Below are 21,094 nucleotides of genomic sequence, written 5' to 3' on the forward strand. Positions count from 1 at the left end.
ATACTGTTTTATGATATTATATATAAATAAAATTATAATAAAAATAGAACGCTGCGTTTCATTGACATTGCATTACTACATAGAGTAGTGTAATATAGACGAAATATTATTTGTTTTTACATTGATTTTTGGTTTGAATATATTTCGCGGCAGATTATCATCTGGCCAGGATGACATTTCAGGACAAAGAACGTACGGACAAAGGTCGTTATCATCATGATCATATCTGTCGGAAGACTTCCCACTGCTGGACAATGGGCTATCCCAAAAGATCTGCGCTGCGCCGCCCTCATCCAACCTATAACGATCAACGATCTTGAACAGGTGATCAGTCCAACATTGCGTCTTCCGGTATATTTTATACACAATTTGTTTTTTATCATTCATCATTTCAGCCGGAAGACGTCCACTGCTGGACAACGGCCTCCCTCAAAGACCGCGATTGTGATCGGTCTTACGCTGCCCTCATTCAAACTATTCCGGCGATCTTGACCAGACCATCGGTATATCTTGTGACTTGGTCCATCATATTGGGACGAGACGAGCAGGACGTGCAGCTGATGGTAATTGATACGCTTTGCCCATTACAATACAGTGCCACTCAGGATTCTTGAAAAAACCAAAAATTTGAGCGTCACTACAATTGCGCTCGTCACCTTGAGACATAAGATGTTAAGTCTTATTTGCCCAGTAATTTCACTAGTTACGGCTCACTTCGGACCGGAAACACAGTAATGCTTACACATTACTGCTTCACGATATGTTATCCTTAGATCATTTATACGTTTAGAAAAACCGTGACAGCTGTCGACACGTCGAAAGAAATTGCGGCGAACTGTTAGCCTCCTAGCCTTTCAGCAACGTACGCACACTCAAATACAGTAACGACGGAGACGTAAGACGGATTTAGCTTGTCATGCACAATACAGTAATAAATGCCTGTTGTCATGGATTGCCTGTCAGCACAAGGTTTTATCTAAATATAAATTATCTAAGATGTTATTACTAAAATTTATATAAATTTAAATTATTATATTTAATTGAATAATATTATAATGCTTAAATTTATTGGTCAAATATTTTTTGCCACATAATCAACCAAAAGTGTAAATAGTAAATACAGCTCCCACAAATAAAACAATTCGTAAAGCAGTCAAGTTCTATATTTTATCGTTTACTTAATTTATTTTGTACAAACTTCAACAATATATATAATATAATAAATACTCAATTAAACCTCTCATTCAGCAAACTGAACTCACTTTTTGTCATAACTTTATTCAAAGAAACAATACAATGATATAATAACTTATTGTCTAAACTTAATTAAACACAACTTTTTTGTGCCAATATGCCTAATAGTAGATAAAATGTTTGGTTTTACCAAAACAAATATTTTTACAATCTGTAATTATCAACAAAAATATAACTATTTACTTTGCGTGGGGTTGGAAACTGCTGAATCTGTGAGAAGGCGCTTTGTTGAATTAAGAACATCACAAAATATGTGGGTTTGTATATTCAGAATTTTGGTGTTAATATTAATGATTGAACGGTTTCCACACCCCCAAACCTCAACTTGAACACGATGATGATGGCTTCCAATGGAATCTATAACACCAACTGAATGAATATAATATTGCATTTTTGAATACGAAACGCGAGCAAGCAATGGGGAATTTCGCTAGCTCGCGTATCGCAGAACAAAGTTTATCTACATAATATCATGTTTATGTAACTGGTATTAATATTTCAAAATATGTGCAGAACGTTAAGCGCCTCATTTCGATACTTTATAATACAGCGACTCTTAAATCAACTAGCACGATTGATCTTCACAATAATTGGTAAATAAAAGACACACTAAAGTGATCGATGAAAAAGCGAAATTCTTATTGCTCCAAGCTTACGTATGGCGCGAATTGCGATCCACCAATCCAAATATATTGGCCAAGTGCTGATTGGGCAAAACCCGGCGCTAAGCTTCCTTATTTACACAGAAGTAAAAAATTGACCATTCCAAGATAATTTACAAAAATTTAATAATTCCTTGTTTTGTTTTATTGTGCTAGAAAAGTCAATACCGACAGACCTTTTAATAATACATAGTCTTAGCGAATATCCTTCTCCGAGACATAACGACCCGATGACTCTTCGGTCACTCAACTCACATTCGGATGTTGTATAATAAAATCATCAATATATGTATACCTTACTCAGTAAGGGACGTTTGTAGCTTAGGTATATCGATTATCTTATTGCTTACAAATAATTAAGATCAAATTGTTTATAGATAGCCGAATCCTTTGTTCAATGAATAACGAATAATTTACTGAGTGTTACAATGTGTAAGAATAATACATTATCAAAGCAGTACCAGCCAGCTGGTCATCTGAGTGGGGCGTGGCGGTGAAGTGATCACCGGTGTGGGGAATCACCGGGTGGCCGCCCACCGACACCACCACAAGCCGCAGCTAATGTAATTCAGGGGAAGGAGGAAAGTTGACATTACATTAACTACGTGAAGGTGCGCATTACGTAAAATGGCTCGATTCCTATGATGCGACTGAATTAGGACGGATGTGAACTCTGGTACCAATTTCACTGTCGATTCGCTAAGCTTATAAAGACAACGTAGCAAAATTTTCTCTAATATTCGTCGAGGCGACCAGCCTCATGCTAGCAAGGTTACACATTATATTTCGGTACAATAAGAAGCTTAAAATTGGAACTATTAATACTATCATGGACAAAATTGATATGAATCGGCGTAGCCATTGCTTTAATTAAGCGTTCAATAGACGACTTTCTAAACATCCCAGTGGGCGGACACTATCAAACTAAAATAACATAATATTTCGATGTAGTCGATTCATGTCTCGTCTCATTCTTGACTAAGAATTAGTATTTGAGCTTTGTTTCATCGACGCCATATCAGCGCGCCGATACATAACTAAACCGAGACACTTCGTGAGTTCATACTACATCAACACAAACCGAACAGAACAGCCACTGTATGATGCCATTTCGGGGAAGTAAAATGACATGCCACAGTTGCTATAAAATAACATTACACGTTATTACAATTATGTTCATCTGCTTTTTAATTTACATAATTAGTATTGAGTTTAATTTTCAATATAAAAATAAGCTTTTGTATTTCCTCAGTTCATCTGATACTTATCTAGAGACGAAAAATAGCGTGCTCACTAAAACGATTCTCACGAACTGGGACCGCATTACCGGCCAGGTTCAAACGATCAATACGAAACTCTAAACGATAAACTCGACCAACGCGACAACACTCGCAAAACAAATCGTCACAAGCCTCAGCTGCACGAATACAAAACACTCGAACGCTCGCGTCTCACGCGCCCGCTCATCGTCCTCGAGACTCGCTCGCCCGAACACTACGAAACATCTAGCGTAAAAAATAATTAAGTGCGCTTGGGTGGGCTCAAGAGCTCGGGCAGCGGTGCGGGCAGCGGCAGCGGCTCGTCGTCGATGAGCGCGGGGAGCAACGCGAGCGCGAGCGCGGGTCAGACGGGCGCGGGCGGCGGCGCGGGGTCGGGGGGGCGGGGCGCCGCGCCCCCCGCCTGCAGCACCACGCGGTGGGCGCCCCCCCCCGCGTCCAGCAGCACGGCCGTGGCCTCGCCCGCGCTGCCGGCGGTGGACGCGGCGCCCGCGCTGCCCGCCTCCTCCGCGCCCGGCGACTGCGAGCGCCGGTGCCGTCGCCACGCGTGCTGGATGAGCCGCGCGCAGTACTCCTCCCGCTGCCGCCACAGCGTCGACGATACCGGCTCGTACCCGACCTCGCCCGGCCTGCCCACTATGTCCCCCGGCTCCTCGATGGGGTTTCCCTTCCTGGCGAAGAAATCCTTGGTGAGGGCGTCCAGAATGTCCACACAGAACATCATGTCGCCGCGACAGATCGGTATGTCCATAGATATGATCTTGTATTTGTTGGGCTTGTGGATCTGAAGTGGTGGCTCGAGTACGTCGAGGAAGTCAGATAGCTGATCGTAACGGATGTACTGGGTGCCCTCAGGATCGAATTGCTGCCAGATTTCATAGTACATGTCGTAGTCATCATCCGTTAACCCTTCTTGCACATCTTCTGTCGCCTAGAAATCAGAAAAGCAAGATTTATTTAAGTCGTTTATATTAAGTATTCCTTAGTAAATCAATAGTTATTTAATTTACAATGCTAACTATTAATAATGATTTGTTGATTTAGATGTCGTAGATGTACAGTTAAAAGTAACTTACCTGAGAATAGTTTTCGAGGATGACGGCGATGTACATGTTGATAACAATGAGGAAAGAAATAACCAAGTAGGACAGCAAATAAGTGATTCCGATAGTTGCAGAGCCACAGTTTCCTGGATAGCCGCGCTCATTGTCCGGCAAATCACATTCTTCCTCATTAATAATTCCATCTAATACGCCATCCCAACCAGCTGACGTCGACATCTAGTGTTACATAAAAAATTTAACATTAGTTTTTAATGCAAGTTTTAAGTCATATTGTGAAGATCAACAAATAAACCTACCTGAAATAGAAGAATCATGCTCTGCACGAACGTCTTAAAATTGTAGACGTCATCTAAACCCCCTTTGTCTTTAACGTGCATGAAGAAAGACATTCCAAATATAGCGAAGATGAACATCACTAAGAACAATAGTAAACAAATATTGAATAGAGCTGGCAGTGACATCGCAAGGGCGAATAGTAACGTTCTGATACCCTTAGCGCCTTTTACAAGTCGAAGCACTCGACCTACTTTTGCTACTCTTACGACTCTTAGTAAAGTCGGTGAGACAAAATATTTTTCTATAATATCACTCAGAACCAAACCTGAAAAAAAATTAGTATTGTAGCATATATTTTTTAAAACACATACAATCTATATATGCGAGTTTAAACAAAATACAAAATTTCTTGATTCTTTCTAAGGTATTTTACTAATATTTATTTGTATTTTAGCTTAATAATCTATGAAAAGCCTAAATCTTCTCTCATTAAGGTCAAAATATATTTCACTGAGGCACCATGGTGGCGCAACCAACATAATGTATACAGCTCATTAAAGAGTTACTCATCTGGTGTCCGTACGACCAGCTCGGACGCGTCATAACTCTGGTGTCTGTATGGTGTCTAGTTTGGTAGCTTACGATTGGTTGCTCCACCGTGGTTATTTTTTTTTATATGAGAGGGGGCAAACGGGCGAGAGGCTCGCGGGATGGGGAGAGGTGAGGCAACCGCCCATAGACATCCGCAACAACAGGTGTGTCAAGAAATGCGTTGCCGGCCTTTAAGGTGGGAGTATGCTTTTTTCTTGAAGGTCCCTAAGTCGTATCTGTTCGGGAAGACCGCTGCCGGTAGTTGATTCCACAGTGGCTGTGCGAGGTAAGAAATTTCGAAGAAAACGCGCGGTTGTGGAATGCCAGACGTCTACGTGATGCGGATGGTACTTTGCACGTAATGTCCGATGGTGAAATTCGGCCGCTGGAATCAACCCGAACAGCTCCTCTAAGCACTCCCCGTGATAAATGCGGTAGAAGATGCAGAGAGAACCCACATCTCTACGCAATGCTAGAGAATCAAGCCGATCGGAGATGACTTGATCGTCGATGATTCGAGCCGCTCTTCGTTGTATGCGGTCAAATGGAAGAAGCTGGTATTGGGGAGCACCCGCCCAGAGGTGAGTACCAGTAACAGTACTCCATGTGAGGCCGAATTTGCGCATTATAAAGTTGCAGGCGGTGGCTTTTAGTAAAGTACTGTCTCGCCTTACTGAGTACACCAAGCTTTTTAGAGGCCAGTTTGGCCTTCTCTTCCAAGTGACCACGGAACTGAACGTCGCTCGATATATCGACGCCAAGTATGCCAATACAGGCTGTGGCAGATAGAGGAGTGATCTCGAATCGAGGGGATACGACAAAGGGAGACTTTTTAGTGGTGAACGCACAAACTTGTGTCTTCTTGGGGTTGAATTGGACTAAATTTTGTCGGCCCCATTCCGAGACTTTGCAAAGCATAGTCTCGATTTCAGACACAAGTTTGTTTCAGTTCTCGTCGATGGTATCCCGGGACATGTTGGCAAGGTGTAGGAAGCATACCCCGTGCTGTCGTCTGCATAGCAATGAATATTGCTGATTTGCAGCATATCATTGATATGCAGAAACAGCGTAGGACAGCCTTGCACACAGCCTTGCGGGACACCAGCGTTTATGGGTTTTAAGTCGGAGCATGCACCGTTGATAACAACCTTGATGCTCCGATCAGCCAAAAAGCTAGTGACCCATTTGCACAACTTCTCGGGAAGCCCATAGGATGGCAGTTTCGCTATAAGCGCTTTATGCCACACCCGATCAAAGGCCTTCGCTATGTCCAAACTCACCGCCAACGCCTCTCCCTTCGACTCAACCACTTGCGCCCATTTATGGGTGAGGTAGACAAGAAGATCACCAGCTGAGCGACCCTGACGGAAACCGTACTGGCAGTCGCTGATCAGCTGGTGCCCCTCTAGGTATCCCAAGAGCTGGCGGTTGATGATCGACTCCATTACTTTGGAGAAAATGGAGGTAATGGCAATGGGGCGGTAGTTGGACGGATCTGAGCGTACACCTTTCTTAGGGATCGGGTGCACTAAAGCCGCCTTCCATAATTTCGGGACTACGCCTGATGAGTAGGAGAGCCGGAAAAGACGGGTAAGGACCGGCGCCAGTTCCGGAGCACATGTCCGCAGCACTATCGGGGGAATGCCATCGGGCCCGCTCAATTTGTGAATGTCCAAGGTGAGAAGCGCCTTAAGCACGGCACCATGCCGGATTTTTACCTCCGGCATATATGAATCGCACCGCGGAATATGCGGTGGTGGTGCACCTTGGTCATCCAGAGTCGAGTTGGACGCGAAGAGGGAGCCCAGGAGATCAGCTTTCTCTTTCGCGTCATGGGCCAGCGAATCATCATCCCTGTGCAGTGGCGGAATGGCTGGCTGGCAGAAGTTTCCTTGGACAGCCTTGGCGAGCGACCAGAACGCACGAGTTCCCGAGGGAAGGCGTGCAAGTCTCTCGCCAATTCTGCCAATGTGCTTCGACTTCGCGTCAGCAATAACTCTTTTGAAGGACCTGGAGGCATGATTGAAGTGTTTTTTAAGTTCGCTGCAATTCACATCCTTAGATACCATCGCATTGACCCAAGCCTGATAGCACTCCTGCTTTCGGCGAGAGGCCATTCTGCCAGCGGCATCTGGATCTCCCAGCGAAAAACAGATCTGCCTCCACGGGTAGGATGCAAAAAAGCACCGCATCTCGTCCCACTCTGCTGATCTATAGTGCCACACGCGGCGACAGCCTAAGAAGCGGGGCCGTGTTAGGCGCGTGATCGGCACGGTGCTCCGGATCAGGCAGTGGTCCGACGATCTCAGAGGAGGGTCAACGGAAACTAGGTAGCCGTCCGGATGTGAGGTCAACAGAAGGTCCAACAGTGAAGGTGTATGATCTTGCACATCTGGGATTCGCGTTTGCGCAATAACCAGTTGCATCAGACCATATGCTAAGGCGAAATCGTGAACAGATCTCCCTGCATGATCGTTAAAATCGCCAAGAAACACGATCTCTGCAGTGGGGATCTGCTCCAACACGGAATCTGTAGCCATTTGGATGTGTTCGAGGAGCCGGTCAGTCTCTGCGTTACCGCTATGGGACCTATACAGGCATGCGTAGATTCGCGGATGGTCATCGCAGTCTACACGCAGCCAGATGATAGGTTATGATTACAACTTCGGAAAAGCTGAGCATAATTGAGAAGAAGTGACCTGGCACTTAGCCTGGATATAGCGAAGGCCTTTGATCGTGTATGGCATAAGGCGATCCTCTCAAAACTTCCATCATTTGGGCTTTCCGAAAGCTTATGCAAGTGGACCTCCAGCTTTCTCACTGGGCGGAGCATACAGGTCATTGTCGACGGTTATTGCTCTAAACCGAAGCCCGTGAAAGCTGGAGTGCCCCAAGGCTGTGTGCTACCACTCACGCTATTTCTTCTGCATATAAACGATACGTTGGACACCTCCAACATATATTGCTATGCAGTCGACAGCACTGGTGATGCCGTATACACGGGCGATGCAGGTCTCTCTCGGGAAATCGTCGACCAGTGCCGGGAGAAACTCAAGTCCTCTCTTGAGAGGGTCGTGGAATGGGGTAAATTGAACCTTGTCCAATTTAACCCCCAGAAGGCTCAAGTTTGCGCGTTTACTACTTTAAAAACCTCATTTGTCACATCACCGCTCTTCCACAACACTTCCCTTAAGGCCACTTCCCTCGCCTAGTATCGGAATGTCGCTTCATTGTGTGTCTTCTACCGCATTTATCACGGGGAGTGTTCCGAAGAGCTGTTTAACCTTATTTCTACCGCCGAATTCCACCTCCGCACGACACGCCACAAGTTAGGATATCATCCCCACCATCTGGATGTTCGGTCCTCCACAGTGCGGTTTTCAAGGAGCCTTCTTCCACGTAGTACAAAGTTGTGGAATGAGCTTCCTTGTGCGGTGTTTCCGGGACGATATGACATGGGTACCTTCAAAATAAGCGCGTACACCTGTTTTAAAGGCCAACGCTCCTGTGATTCCTCTGGTGTTGCAAGAGAATGTGGGAGGCGGTAATCACTTAACAAGTGGCAAGCAAGGCATAGTCAGTCAAAATAAACATATTTTTTTTTAAATAAGTTATCGGTAGTATAAGCATCAGCCTATCTAATAAAGAAAGAAAAACAAATGCTTGATGGCGAGTTCTCACTGCCTCCTGTTCTCATTACAATATAATATATATAATAATTTTTCCGTTGTTACAACAACGGAAAAATTATAAAGACAAGCTAGCTGGAGCTTCTCGGTTTTAAGGTTGTCATGTCATATTTTTCGACACAAAAAAGGATTTTTGTTTTATAGCATTGTGGTTGAATTCTAGGCCCCACACGTTATTAACCATATCTTGTGAACGATCGTAATCCATTCCGTATATAAATAGTAGTCCTTAATTGATAAAAGAAGATAGAATACTTACTTAAAATCGAAAACATTACAACAACAAAATCGAAGAGATTCCACGGTTCTACGAAGTAATGATAGCGTAGAGCGAAAATTTTCAAGAGGCACTCTGAGCTGAATATCACAATAAATATCATATTAAGATAGTCGAGGACTAAGCTGAACGTATCTGATTGTTGATAATGATCGAGCGTCATGGTCAACATGTTCAAGCCGATAAATAACATAATGATCATATCAAATTTCTTGTCTGTCACTATCTCGAACACGATCGCTTGAGGTCGCCACTGAAAAATAATATAATATAAGACACGTTGCTGTTTCTCGATTAATTTTATAAAATTTGCAAAAGCTACAACATTACCCTTGGTCTTGGGATGGCTTTCAATGGTTTTTTAGATCCCATCTTTTTCATAGCGTTGTAATACTTTTTCTGATCTTCAGTCATGAACATTTCAAGACTACCGCCAGCTTTCTTTTTTTGCTCATTGAAATTGTCAATGATCACACCGATGAATAGATTAAGAGTGAAGAATGAGCCAAATATTATAAAGAATACGAAGTATAAATACATGTATATATTCGTTTCCCTTATCGGTTGTCGCCCAACCTGTAAATTTTTGAGTATCGTATAGTGACAATAATAACTTAACTGAAAATGTTTTAGTAATATTAAATTAAGTCGTGACATACTTCTCTAGAATCAATAGCATCGTTCATAATCTGTATCCAGCCTTTAAAAGTAGCTACTTGAAATAAGCATAGATACGCTTTTCCAACATGGTCGAAGTTCATAGGGGAATTCTCCCACGTGTAATTTTCCAAAATACATGCATTTCTATCCGGTATAATTTCGTGGCTCAATGTTGTATGGTTCATGTCGACACACTGTAAGGAGACATATTTAGGGAGTAATCTTTAAGTAAATTCCAAGCATAATTTTATTTCTTGCAGCACATACCTTAAAGTATTTTCCGGCAAAAAGCTGAACTCCCATTATTGCAAAAATAAGCCAAAATATGAGACATACGAGCAACACGTTGAAGATTGATGGGATCGCTTGCACCAACGCGTTCACCACCACCTGTTATGATAGAAATGTTTATTTACGAAATACCTAATGGCAAAACTAGATGCAATGATTCAGCTTAAATAAGTCTACCTTACTTTTTCTAGCAGCTAATTAATTAGGTAAAAAAATTGATGATATCCTAAATACTCAATTATAATGATAAATTTTGCAATAAAAATATAAAGTTACTTAAATATATAATATCTTACTGCTATTTGTGATTTATAAACTTAAATTTAATTTATACATAACAAACACTTAGCAACACAACCATGCAGATATTAAAAGCCAAGAAGATTTTAACATTACTCACCTAGTGGAAGAGACCACAACATACTCGAAGCGATAGCTCTAGAAAACTACTTATTCATGCGAATCTGGTACAAATCATACCAAATAGATGCCAGAAGATCTAAAGTGCAAAAGTTACATTCCGAACTAAGGCGTTTACTAGCTAAAAATTAACCAAAGACAAATTAATAAGAGACCGAAACATGATAATGAATACTTTTGAAAAATAACCCCAAGAGATTGGAATCAAACAAGATGTTACAAATTATGATCGTACTAAGCCATTCAGAAGTGCCACCGAAGAGTTCAAAATGAATCTAATAATACAAACCAAGAGGCTAATGAAGTTGAATTCGGGAAGTGATGTTTCTGAACGATGCTGAATGCAGCGCAGCAAAAAATGGCTTATCACTGTAATGTGTGGGTGAGATTGGTGATCTGTGAGTGTCATGATGTAGTGATCGGTAAGTGAGCTTGTGTGAGCTCGGTGATCGAGCTACGTACCCTCATGCCCTGCATGCGGCTCATTGCTCTGAGCGGCCGAAGGGCTCGCAGTGTTCGCATCGTTTTGAACGCTTGAATACCACCGGCGCCACATAGCGCCGCGACGAAGTTTATAAGCGATACCTGATAAAATTAATAGTGCTATTTCATATATTTTATGAAAACGTACAAATTAAACGAAATACTGGACAATAGTTTTTAACTGTGAAATTCAGATCCATTTGGAACTCAATTATCAAATACCATTACGTTGGTACACGACTTTCAACCCACTTGGTCATAATAAATTGTGAAAGTTAGAAATTTTTCGAAGAACCAATCCTCACACAAACCTCTAAACGTCCACTACAAGAAATCGACAATGATTGAAGAAAGACGTTGCAATCGTTAATATCAGCAAAATATAAATAAATATTGTTATAATATGTATAATATTCCAATATAATAATAGATTACATTGATAGCAATTACTGAAAGTAATGTGCCATTTTCATGTAAATATTTTGGCTATATTATTATTGATCAATATAAGCTTTTATTGATGCAGTTTTGTCTTGAAAACGGCACAATAGAACAAAGGTACAGTTCACACCATGCACTTAAAATCATTAAATACAAGGGTTGATTATTGTATATATCATGAAATAGTTGCAATAGAAGTCGTGGAAATAGAAACATGAAGCAATTTCACATACATCAAACATAACGACATTAACAGCTTTCGACAGTGAGACGCCTAGATGTCTCTGCTGCAACGAACATCGAACAGTCAAAGCTCACGTGTGCTGTGGTGCCCATCGTTGATACGATTATATCCAGAAATAAAGAAAACACAGCAACGGTTTTTAGGATGGACATGAACACGGATTTATAAACTTACTTAAATTTCGTTACTATCTTTGTAAACATTATATCTGTAAAAACAAACATGTTCAAAAAAAGATGTGATTATGATGAAAACTAAATATTTGAAAACAAAAAACTGAGAACATAAGTATAAGTAAGTGGCCGTGTTCACTGCCAAGTCCAGAATAGCTGATGTCGCTTTGTTAATACTACTTGCGAAACATTTATCCGATGAGCATCACAACTTTTACGCTGTCCGATCGGCGCGTACTCACGCGCATGCCCTCCCATCTCGAGACCGCACGAAGAGGTCGCAGGGCACGTAACGTACGCATTGAGCGAAATGCTGGGATGTCGTCTGCGCCCGCCATCACTGCCCCGTGGTTTACGAGCGACAACTAACGACACCATTTGTCATTTATGCCATTCATTAGACAAAACATAATCTATTTACTGAATTTAACATTTATTAAGTTTACTTTGAGCTTTCCTTGCATCCCAAAGATAAATTTAATAAGGATCACGATGACAAAATAATTTGAATAATTGTAACTGATATTATTTAACATGTATCAAATAATAATCTATAAGTACCATACCATCACAATTATAAAGTCCAGCCAGCACCAAGCGTTAGTGAAATACTTCTGGAAGCCAAGAGCAAGCCATTTGATTAACATCTCAATGAAGAATATAACCGTGAAAATACGATCCATGTAATATAATATATCTTGCAGAATTGGTCTATGAGGTAAGTGAACATCTTCCAATGCCTGAAACAAAATTATAATAGAAAATAATAATTGATATAGTGTTTTTTTTAGTTTACTCAAGAGTTATTTAAAACTTACCAATGCGAGGCTGCTCAGTAAAATCATAGTTATCACAGCAGTTTCAAAGTAAGTATTTTCAATTAATCTAAAAGTTTTTAATCTTAGTGTTCCCCAGCCTTGCCAGAATGGAGACTCATCGTCGCCTGCTAGAAAGGGGAAACGCACATAACAAGGATCTGGGCAACAGTCTGCTGGTGTGAGGTCTACTACATCTTCGTCAGCAGCCACTTTAATATCTATCTTTCCCAAACCATCTGATTTTCCGTCTTCTTCCTCTTCAATCATTTCTAAAAATATGTTTGATATTATAAAATGTTTGAGCTATAATAATTCTAGGCGCAAATTAAGACTTCCTGAAATTACCTTCCTCTAAACCTAATTCTTCTTTACTTGCATCTTTCTTTTCTTCTCCATCTATTGTATCAGCTGAGCCTTTATGGCTTTCGTCTTTAAATGACCGTATTTTATGACTACCATATGACTTTTGACTAATTGTATCATCGTCCTTAAATATGAATATTAAAAATTAAACAAAAATTTACAAGAAATCAATCAAAATTTCAAATGTCAGTCAATTCAATATTACGAATATAGAAATATATTTTACCTGAATTGGATATCCGTGGTGGTTTATGTCACAATTAATCCGGTTGTCCGTGTGATTGTCTGTTATTGCATTAATGTTGTTCATTAACATTTTTCCTTTCTTGTATTTATTGTCACCTACATGGTAAAATTTGTATTATGAACCTGATGAAGTCACAAGAAAAACTAAATATGTTTGATTATAAAATTACCTGGTATAGTAAACTCCATGCCATCGCCGATAGCTACCTCCACTTGATCTTTGAGTTTTTTATCCTTATAGAGCACTCCATCATCAAGATCGTTGCCCAGTTCAAGTTCATTGTCACCCCGTTCTGAAGAGACACAGCGGCCACATAAAGCCGCCTTTAAGCCTATATGCCGTGTATCGTTTGGCCCACCGGCGGCGCAGCAACCAAGCATAGAATAAGACCATGACCAAATTTAGAATATCCCACTAGATACAACTCTTGTCATACTTTTTGTTAGCAAATTTTGGAATTTAATGAAGTTGTATACTTATAATTTATATATGGTAATACTTTTGTTTAACTATAAGTTCGTATTTGAAATTTTAGGATAAAATTTTGCTGATTTTATAATACATTAAATTTTACTCTTTTGTAAGAATACGAGACTCATTATTTTTTTAAAACAGAGCGTTTTGAAATAGAGTTATTTATAATTTAACACCGAGATAAAAAACTGACATGCATGACATTAAAAGCTCTTGACACCTAGACTTATAGGTAATACAAAACCCTGGAAACTGCTTTCATTCAAACAATGAGTCATTAATTTGATAGTCATTTTGGAAATCTGGAGCAAATATACAGAATTCTACGTCTAGAAAATGTAATAATAATTTTGTAGGTGAATATTTCAACATTAAAAGACCATTCTTAGAAATTATCGTAGATCAAAGAGCGAAATTGTATACAAATGTTGAACTACCCACATTGACAGACACAACACAACAAAAACGGTTACATCAAAAGCCCGTATACACAAACACTTTACACTTACCTTATTGTAGTTACAGATTCATTTAATTAATCCCTAATTTATTAAATTCTGAGCGCAGAGATAAAGTTGGTTTATATATTGTGAGTACGAGCATCAAGTTTACTTGTTACAAAGTTAAAAGAAGTTGAGCCATGGTTATGTTTTCTAGCTTTCATCACTTTGAATTGTAACCTTTTGTTACAGTCAAAGCGGCCATTTAACTTATTCAAGCGATTATTTAGATCATCAAGAAAACCACGACTTCGTAAGTAATAGCAAGAGTGTATCGGGATTAATTATAAGAATAAGGTCACATCTACACTTGACTGCAAGGGCACAAGCAACACACACAGGTTTTTTTTATATCACATGCATTAAACCAGTTGTACAAAGGGTAATAATACTCGCTATACACCTTCACTTTTAACAGCGATTATCTTTACTTTCATTTTCACAGCCCGAATATACAATAATTAAATGGCCATACTTAAAAGTGAAGGTGTGTAGCCTGCTTAAGAGTGAGGGTAATGGTAAACTTATTATTGCTGTATTTTATCATAATGTTAGTGGCTTTTTATTTGTGAATGCTCCGAACAAAAATCATTATTTATAGTCTTTCACTGGGCTTTTATTAAAAATTACTTTTAAAATTCATTGGAATCCGTCAAACTTTTAGCATTTGTGAAAGAAATATTACGTGAACGACTTAATAAGTAAAATATGTAAAATGTATGTTCGGATAATTATTCCATAAATAGAAGAGTCAAGGAGAACAGAATTTATTATTTCGACCTTGGACATCTAGGTACTATCTAAGCATGATACCTTAGATCAGTCTTTCCCATGGTGGGCGATAAAGGGCCCAGAAAAAAATAGGGGGAAACTGACGTGGCTTAGGGGAGCAATAGTTGATTTTTAAAGTCATTTAGATACTTTATATTTAAAATTTCGAATAATGTGATATGGTTTTTCCATGTATCCATAAAATCACAGATGAGTGCACATGCACCCATCTGTGATTTAAAAAAATACGAATTGAATATACGATTTTGTTTAGCGGCCACTTTGAATAATCATGGATACAAATTTAAAAGGTATGAGTGCACAAATGCTCTCATTAGTTTATATTTCTGCCCTGTATGATGGTATAAAACTAGGAATAATTGTACTACAAGTGTATAAAAATTGGGGGCGCTGAAAAATAATTGCAGAGGGGGCAGTAAAAGAAAAAAGTTTGATAATCTCTGCCTTAGATAATTTATACGTCTAGATAGACGGTGACAGCTGTGTAAACGTTGAAAAAAATTGAGGTTGATATTTAACCTCTATTTCGAGCAATGCACTAACACAAAGTGACATACAAATCGCGAGTGTAAGACGTAGGCGCACGCACGCACGCGTCACGCACACTAAAGTAATAAACCTGGCCTGTTTTCATCGATTGCCTAGCAGCAAGAGGCTCTATTAAGACGTATAAATTATCTAAGCATGATGTATTCAGTTATTCAGAGAAAATCTTGTTAGATATCCTCATGCAGTTTCTATCATCTTATTCAATGAAGATTTTCTCCAATTGGTTTCTTTAAGGCTTGTAAGACGTTCGCTCCAATAATAAAAGATGATGCATTCATTTGTAATGAAAGAATTATCAGCGACATATTTGTCATTTGATAGATATAAGCTCAGACAGTGGCTGTTTTATTTCATTTCTAACATGTTTGAAGTGAACACTTCTTAAGCCATGTTGGGGACTATGGGAAAAGCACTGAAATCGCGTTACTGCCACGCCAAAGAGGTTAAAGTACCTATATATATATGACATAGAATACACAAGATGATTTTTTTTTAATTGAAAACTACTTTTAGGCGCGCTATGGCTATATAGCTGTCTTTTGTAAGTAATTTATACACAATTGTAATTAATTAGTTTATATTTATTTCAATCGCGCGTAAAGATTACACGCACACACTTTTTTTTATTAAAGATGTGAGCGAATAACTGAATACGATTTTTTCATCACAGTGTTTATACCGCTACAACGTTTTTACAACTATATAACATTTAAACTGTAATATTTTAGTATTGCCCAATGCTCCTTCAACAATGATACTTAGAAAATTGTTATGTTCTATGTTTTCCATAGCTTGGTTTAAAGTAAATAGGCAATAACTAGGTACACATAATTCAATATTTTTTCAAGCGCAATTAGGTACTTGCCAACAATGTGTTATAGTTTGGCACCCGTTTTCTGGACCCATTTAAAAAAAAAAACGAACTCATAGAAATCTTTCGAAATTTTTTAGGTATTGTCGAGACAGAATTTAAAATTTCGACTTGATTCAATTATTATAATTAAAAAGAAACATGATTTACTAATTATTCTAAATTAGCACGCGCTATTTATATTTATTTAAAAATTGAGACGATTGATCTAATCTTGTTTGATTAATTTTGTTTTGTATTTGTACACAGACTAAGTTTACCTCGCTTCGCTCAAATCTACGCCGCAGCAAAGCGGTACGGCGAGCGACTGCGGCATCCTAGTATCATTATGTAAACCTAGCCTTGTTGAAGTTTTTATTTCTGTCACCGTTTAATTACACACGGTTTTTTTCTTAGGTACTACATTGATAAGTTAAATATGGTTTAAATACAACACAAACACACATGCCACAAGGACCTGCCAACACAACACAATCCAACACGTTATCTTACCGGGCGCATGTATTGCTATCTGATTGGTCAGTTTGTTTTTCACAATCTTCATAAAATCGGCGACATTCTTTTTAACCCAGTCGATGAATCGAGATATTCTGTTGAAGGCCTCAGCAATTTTGTTTGTGTCTTGATCTGCTGTTGGTGTTGATAAACTCGACGAGCCAAAGTTGGACAGTAACAGAGCTAAGAAGAGATTGAGTACCTGAAAACGGTAGTGTACTTTAGTTTTACCAGTGGCAGGCTCCTTTGCACAGGATGCCGGCTAGATTATGTGTACCACAATGGCGGCGATTTCTGCCGTGAAGCAGTAAAGTGTAAGCATTACTATGTTTCGGCCTGAAGAGCGCCGTAGCTAGTGAAATTACTGAGCAAATGAGACCTAATATCTTATGTCTCAAGGTGACGATCGCAATTGTAGTGCCACTTAGAATTTCTGGGTCTCTCAAGAATCCTGATCAGCACTGCATTGTAATGGGTAGAGCGTATCAATTACCATCAGCTAAACGTCCTGCTCGTCTCGTCCATTATACTCATAAAAAAAGGTTTGTTTTATTATATAAACTTTATTTTATTATATACATGCCAAGTGTGCTAAATTTTATTATACACACGTTTAGTTTTGGTTTTCTTATATAATCATATAAGTGGCATTGGGCAGGGCACATAGCTCAACGGACAGATGGCAGTAAAAACCTCGAATGACAAGCACGTACCGGAAGACGCAGTGTAGTAGGCCCACACATGATGGACCGACGATCTGGTCAAGATCGCCGGAATAGGTTGGATGAGGGCAGCGCAGGACTGATAGTTGTAGAGATCTTTGGGAGAGGCCATTATCCAGCAAAGGACTTTTTCCGGCCGATATCATGATGATATATAACACGTGTATTTCAACGTTTAACTTTAAACAAGAGTTGTTGTCGATAATTAAGACAGTTTACAACAATACAACTGTTGTCAATTTCAAGCTCAAAAATTGTGCTCGTCACTTTGAGACTAAAGATGTTAAGTCTCATTAGCCAATGCCGGATTTAGACGTATGGAGGCCCCGAGTCTTCAAAGGAGTGGAGACCCTCTTTCCCCAAATTATTTTCCAAATAAAATGGACAATTTTTTTCAGTCGGGTGTTCCAATAAATAATTTATTGTGAAACCAAGTATAGATCCATGATTTCTGTTTATATTTAATATAATCAAGTTTGTACAAAAGTTCTATATGTAAAGGCAAAACACGAAAAAAATAGCAAAGGAAAAGTTCTTTGTTAGTGTTTATTATTTACTAGTCTGAATTTGGATTTGTTTCCTAAGTCTCTATTGTGGAGGCCTTTCTTTTATGGGGGCCCCGGGGCTGTGGCCTCGGTTGCCCTCCCCCAAATGAAGCCCTGTTATTACCCCAGTAATTCCGCTATGAAACCCTTTAAGTTGAAGAACAATCCAAACCATCTAGCCTCCTGTGCCTCTCTGCTATCTGTTTATGATCTCACTGGTAATAATTATTTGTTGATTTGATTTACTAGCAATATACACTATAACAACTTATACACTGCTTTAAATTTTGTCTAACTATAGAAATTCCTATGCTTAAAAAAGAGGATATTTATGCCATCTTCCTGGAGCTCTTAAATAATGTCTCGCGGATGTAAATAAATTAGGTTTTTAACTCTAGCTAGTCCTTAATTATCAGCCCTGATTCCCGTGGATTACCGCTTTAATGGAATGGGTATAGGTAGCTGAACTCTTAGCACTCGGGCACAATAAATCCTCTGATTTAAGTGCTTTGACAAAAAATATATAATTTAATATATAATAAAAACTGTGTGTGCTTATGTATGCACACAAGAAGTTATACTTCTTTGGCCTAACGAAGCAAAAATAATTAAAATGATTTATTCCTCGTGCTATTCTACGTTTTTAGAAGGAACAATTTTGTAAAAATTTTGCAGATGCCTTTGACAATTAATTATTAAATAATGAATACGGCTGTATGGGCTTGAACCCTCTGCCTGTCCTAATAATAAACGAAGAACCCAAAAAAAACGAATGACACAAACGTCTGAAAATTCAACCTGTTATCATGTTCACTCTCATCATTTTTTCATAACGCTCCTAAAGAATAAATTAGCACCAAGTTTCCCTACGCGACATTCAAAGTTACATTAATACTCACCACAAGGTTACCAATGACAACGGTAGCCAAGAAGAACGGTATACAGGACACGTCTCCAACAAGCATGCAATCCCACATACTCTCTATCCATTCTCCGCACAGAACTCGGAAGACAATCATAAAACTGTGCATGAAATCAGTGAAATTCCATCGTGGAAGCTCTCCTCCAGGAAATCGGTCAACATAGTCTGTACACAGAACAAAAGTCGTTAAAAAAAGCTAAGCCTTAAAAAGAAACATTTTAAATGTTATTTTTAATCAAAGAGATACTTAGATAGCAATAATAGTTAGCGAATAGTCAACTTATGAAGGCTGTAAAAACTTTTACGACAATAATTCACGAATTAATGTAGCTCAGAGTTTAACCTTTCTAGTATTTTGTTTATAGTAAACCTTCATCAAAAGCCAAAGAATTTGATAAATAATGTTACCAAGTATACTATATTTAGGTATTATTATTTCTGCATTTAAAATTGTAGACCGCACAGCCCTCATACGTTGACCATAATTAATTATCTGTACACAATTAAGATACACAATATCAACTATATTAATACAAATAGCGCAATTTATCTAACTAATTCAAACTAAAACAAAATATGGCATACCTAAATACAGTTTAAAAAAGAATAGGCAGTATATCAAAAGAGTTGAACAAACTTTACCGACGTTTACAGAGTTTTACTGACAAAGATTACTTAATTGACAAGCATAAAGTCCCGGTACCTTTATTACTTTAGAATAAATAGAATTGATTTCATCTTTGTGAGAACTCAGCAACTCAATCATGCGGTACTTGAAATCAATTTGAAAAGATAATAAACAAAATATATTCTAGTTATAAAATATCAGAACATGCTGTTTCTAAGCAAATATAATATACCGACGTTATTTTTATTATTTAATGTATATGGTTTATGAAGGAATACACTAAAAGCTAAATAGAAACCTCTCAAATTATGAAATTCATTTAGAGTCGGGGGCGGTTAAGTTTAAAAGTACAACAATTGTTTGTGATTTAACCATAGTTTTGCTTGCAGAACTCATCATTTGATTGCTATACGATTATATTGAATATGTTAATCGTGTTATAGGTCATAGGGTTTACAATCGGTCGCATTGCATACCTCTTCCAATTAAGTCGAATAAACCTAATCATTTCAAGTAATCTCATTACGGCATACGTAATTGATTAATAATGCTTGGAACGAAGTTCATTTTCATTCAGATAGAGACTAGTATTAAAGGTGGTTCAATATTTCAGACTTAGATTCAGATATCGTTAAAATTAATATATAATAATTAATTAATATAAACTTATATAAATTGTTTAAATATAATCTACAATATACTGATTCAGGATCCGTCTAAGTATATTCATATGCTTCCTCTCTCCTCTCCAAATCATGCACAAGATCATGAACCACCAGCTGGCCTATCTAGAGGATTACCATGGTCGATCAGCTGGGGTCTTCCTTTATGTACACTTAAGATAGGTCATATAATGGGGGGCTACCAACAAGATATAGCGAAGGCATTTGATGGCACAGAGCAACTCAAGAAACTCTCATAATTACGGCATTTCCGATATTTTTGCAATTGGATCACCAGCTGTTTTTTCGATGGGTGAAGTAAACATTTCGTTGTCGCCGGTTATCGCTCAGACGCTGGTGCTTGAGGCTGAGTCTCAGAGGCTTTGTGCTATCTCCTACAATATTTCTTCTACATCTATAAGCAGTACTGGCGATGCTGTATCATGCAGAGCTATCTCGGGAAATCCATGGCCAGTTTCAGTAAAAAACATGGATCTCCTATCGAAAACTCTCTTGTGTTTTTCTTGTCTGGGAATGAATAACACCCAAAAGATTCAAATGTGCACGTTAAAGAGTAAGAAAAAACCATTTGCCATAACAACTTGACAATACTCTAAATTTCGAGCGATTGCCAATTGCGCAGTCATCTGGCAGGCAAAGCAAATTGGCTTCGAAGAACAGCTTCTTTAATTATATACACAATG

The 21,094-nt window shown here is 38.7% G+C and overlaps 1 protein-coding gene across 8 annotated transcripts in view; it reads right to left on the bottom strand.

The window, feature by feature from the left end:
* Positions 1-3,419: 3,419 nt before the first annotated feature.
* LOC126973075 (sodium channel protein para) overlaps positions 3,420-21,094 on the bottom strand; it is a 34,633-nt gene continuing 16,958 nt past the window's right edge. For 3 of the 8 annotated variants that reach the window (XM_050820188.1, XM_050820189.1, XM_050820187.1), the window contains 15 exons: positions 19,078-19,265; positions 16,909-17,113; positions 13,400-13,561; positions 13,210-13,325; positions 12,966-13,107; positions 12,621-12,889; positions 12,369-12,542; positions 10,924-11,046; positions 10,018-10,140; positions 9,750-9,944; positions 9,421-9,666; positions 9,073-9,343; positions 4,554-4,858; positions 4,270-4,473; positions 3,420-4,124 (listed from right to left, as the gene is read on the bottom strand). In XM_050820188.1, coding sequence (XP_050676145.1) covers positions 3,540-4,124; positions 4,270-4,473; positions 4,554-4,858; positions 9,073-9,343; positions 9,421-9,666; positions 9,750-9,944; positions 10,018-10,140; positions 10,924-11,046; positions 12,369-12,542; positions 12,621-12,889; positions 12,966-13,107; positions 13,210-13,325; positions 13,400-13,561; positions 16,909-17,113; positions 19,078-19,265 — 3,308 coding nt within the window. In that variant the 3' untranslated portion in view covers positions 3,420-3,539. The remainder of the gene's footprint in view (positions 4,125-4,269; positions 4,474-4,553; positions 4,859-9,072; positions 9,344-9,420; positions 9,667-9,749; positions 9,945-10,017; positions 10,141-10,923; positions 11,047-12,368; positions 12,543-12,620; positions 12,890-12,965; positions 13,108-13,209; positions 13,326-13,399; positions 13,562-16,908; positions 17,114-19,077; positions 19,266-21,094) is intronic. The other 5 variants (XM_050820194.1, XM_050820193.1, XM_050820192.1 and 2 more) reach the window with 4 other exon arrangements.

The sequence above is a fragment of the Leptidea sinapis genome, chromosome 28 (genome assembly GCF_905404315.1).
Source record: "Leptidea sinapis chromosome 28, ilLepSina1.1, whole genome shotgun sequence".
Classification (NCBI taxonomy): domain Eukaryota; kingdom Metazoa; phylum Arthropoda; class Insecta; order Lepidoptera; family Pieridae; genus Leptidea; species Leptidea sinapis.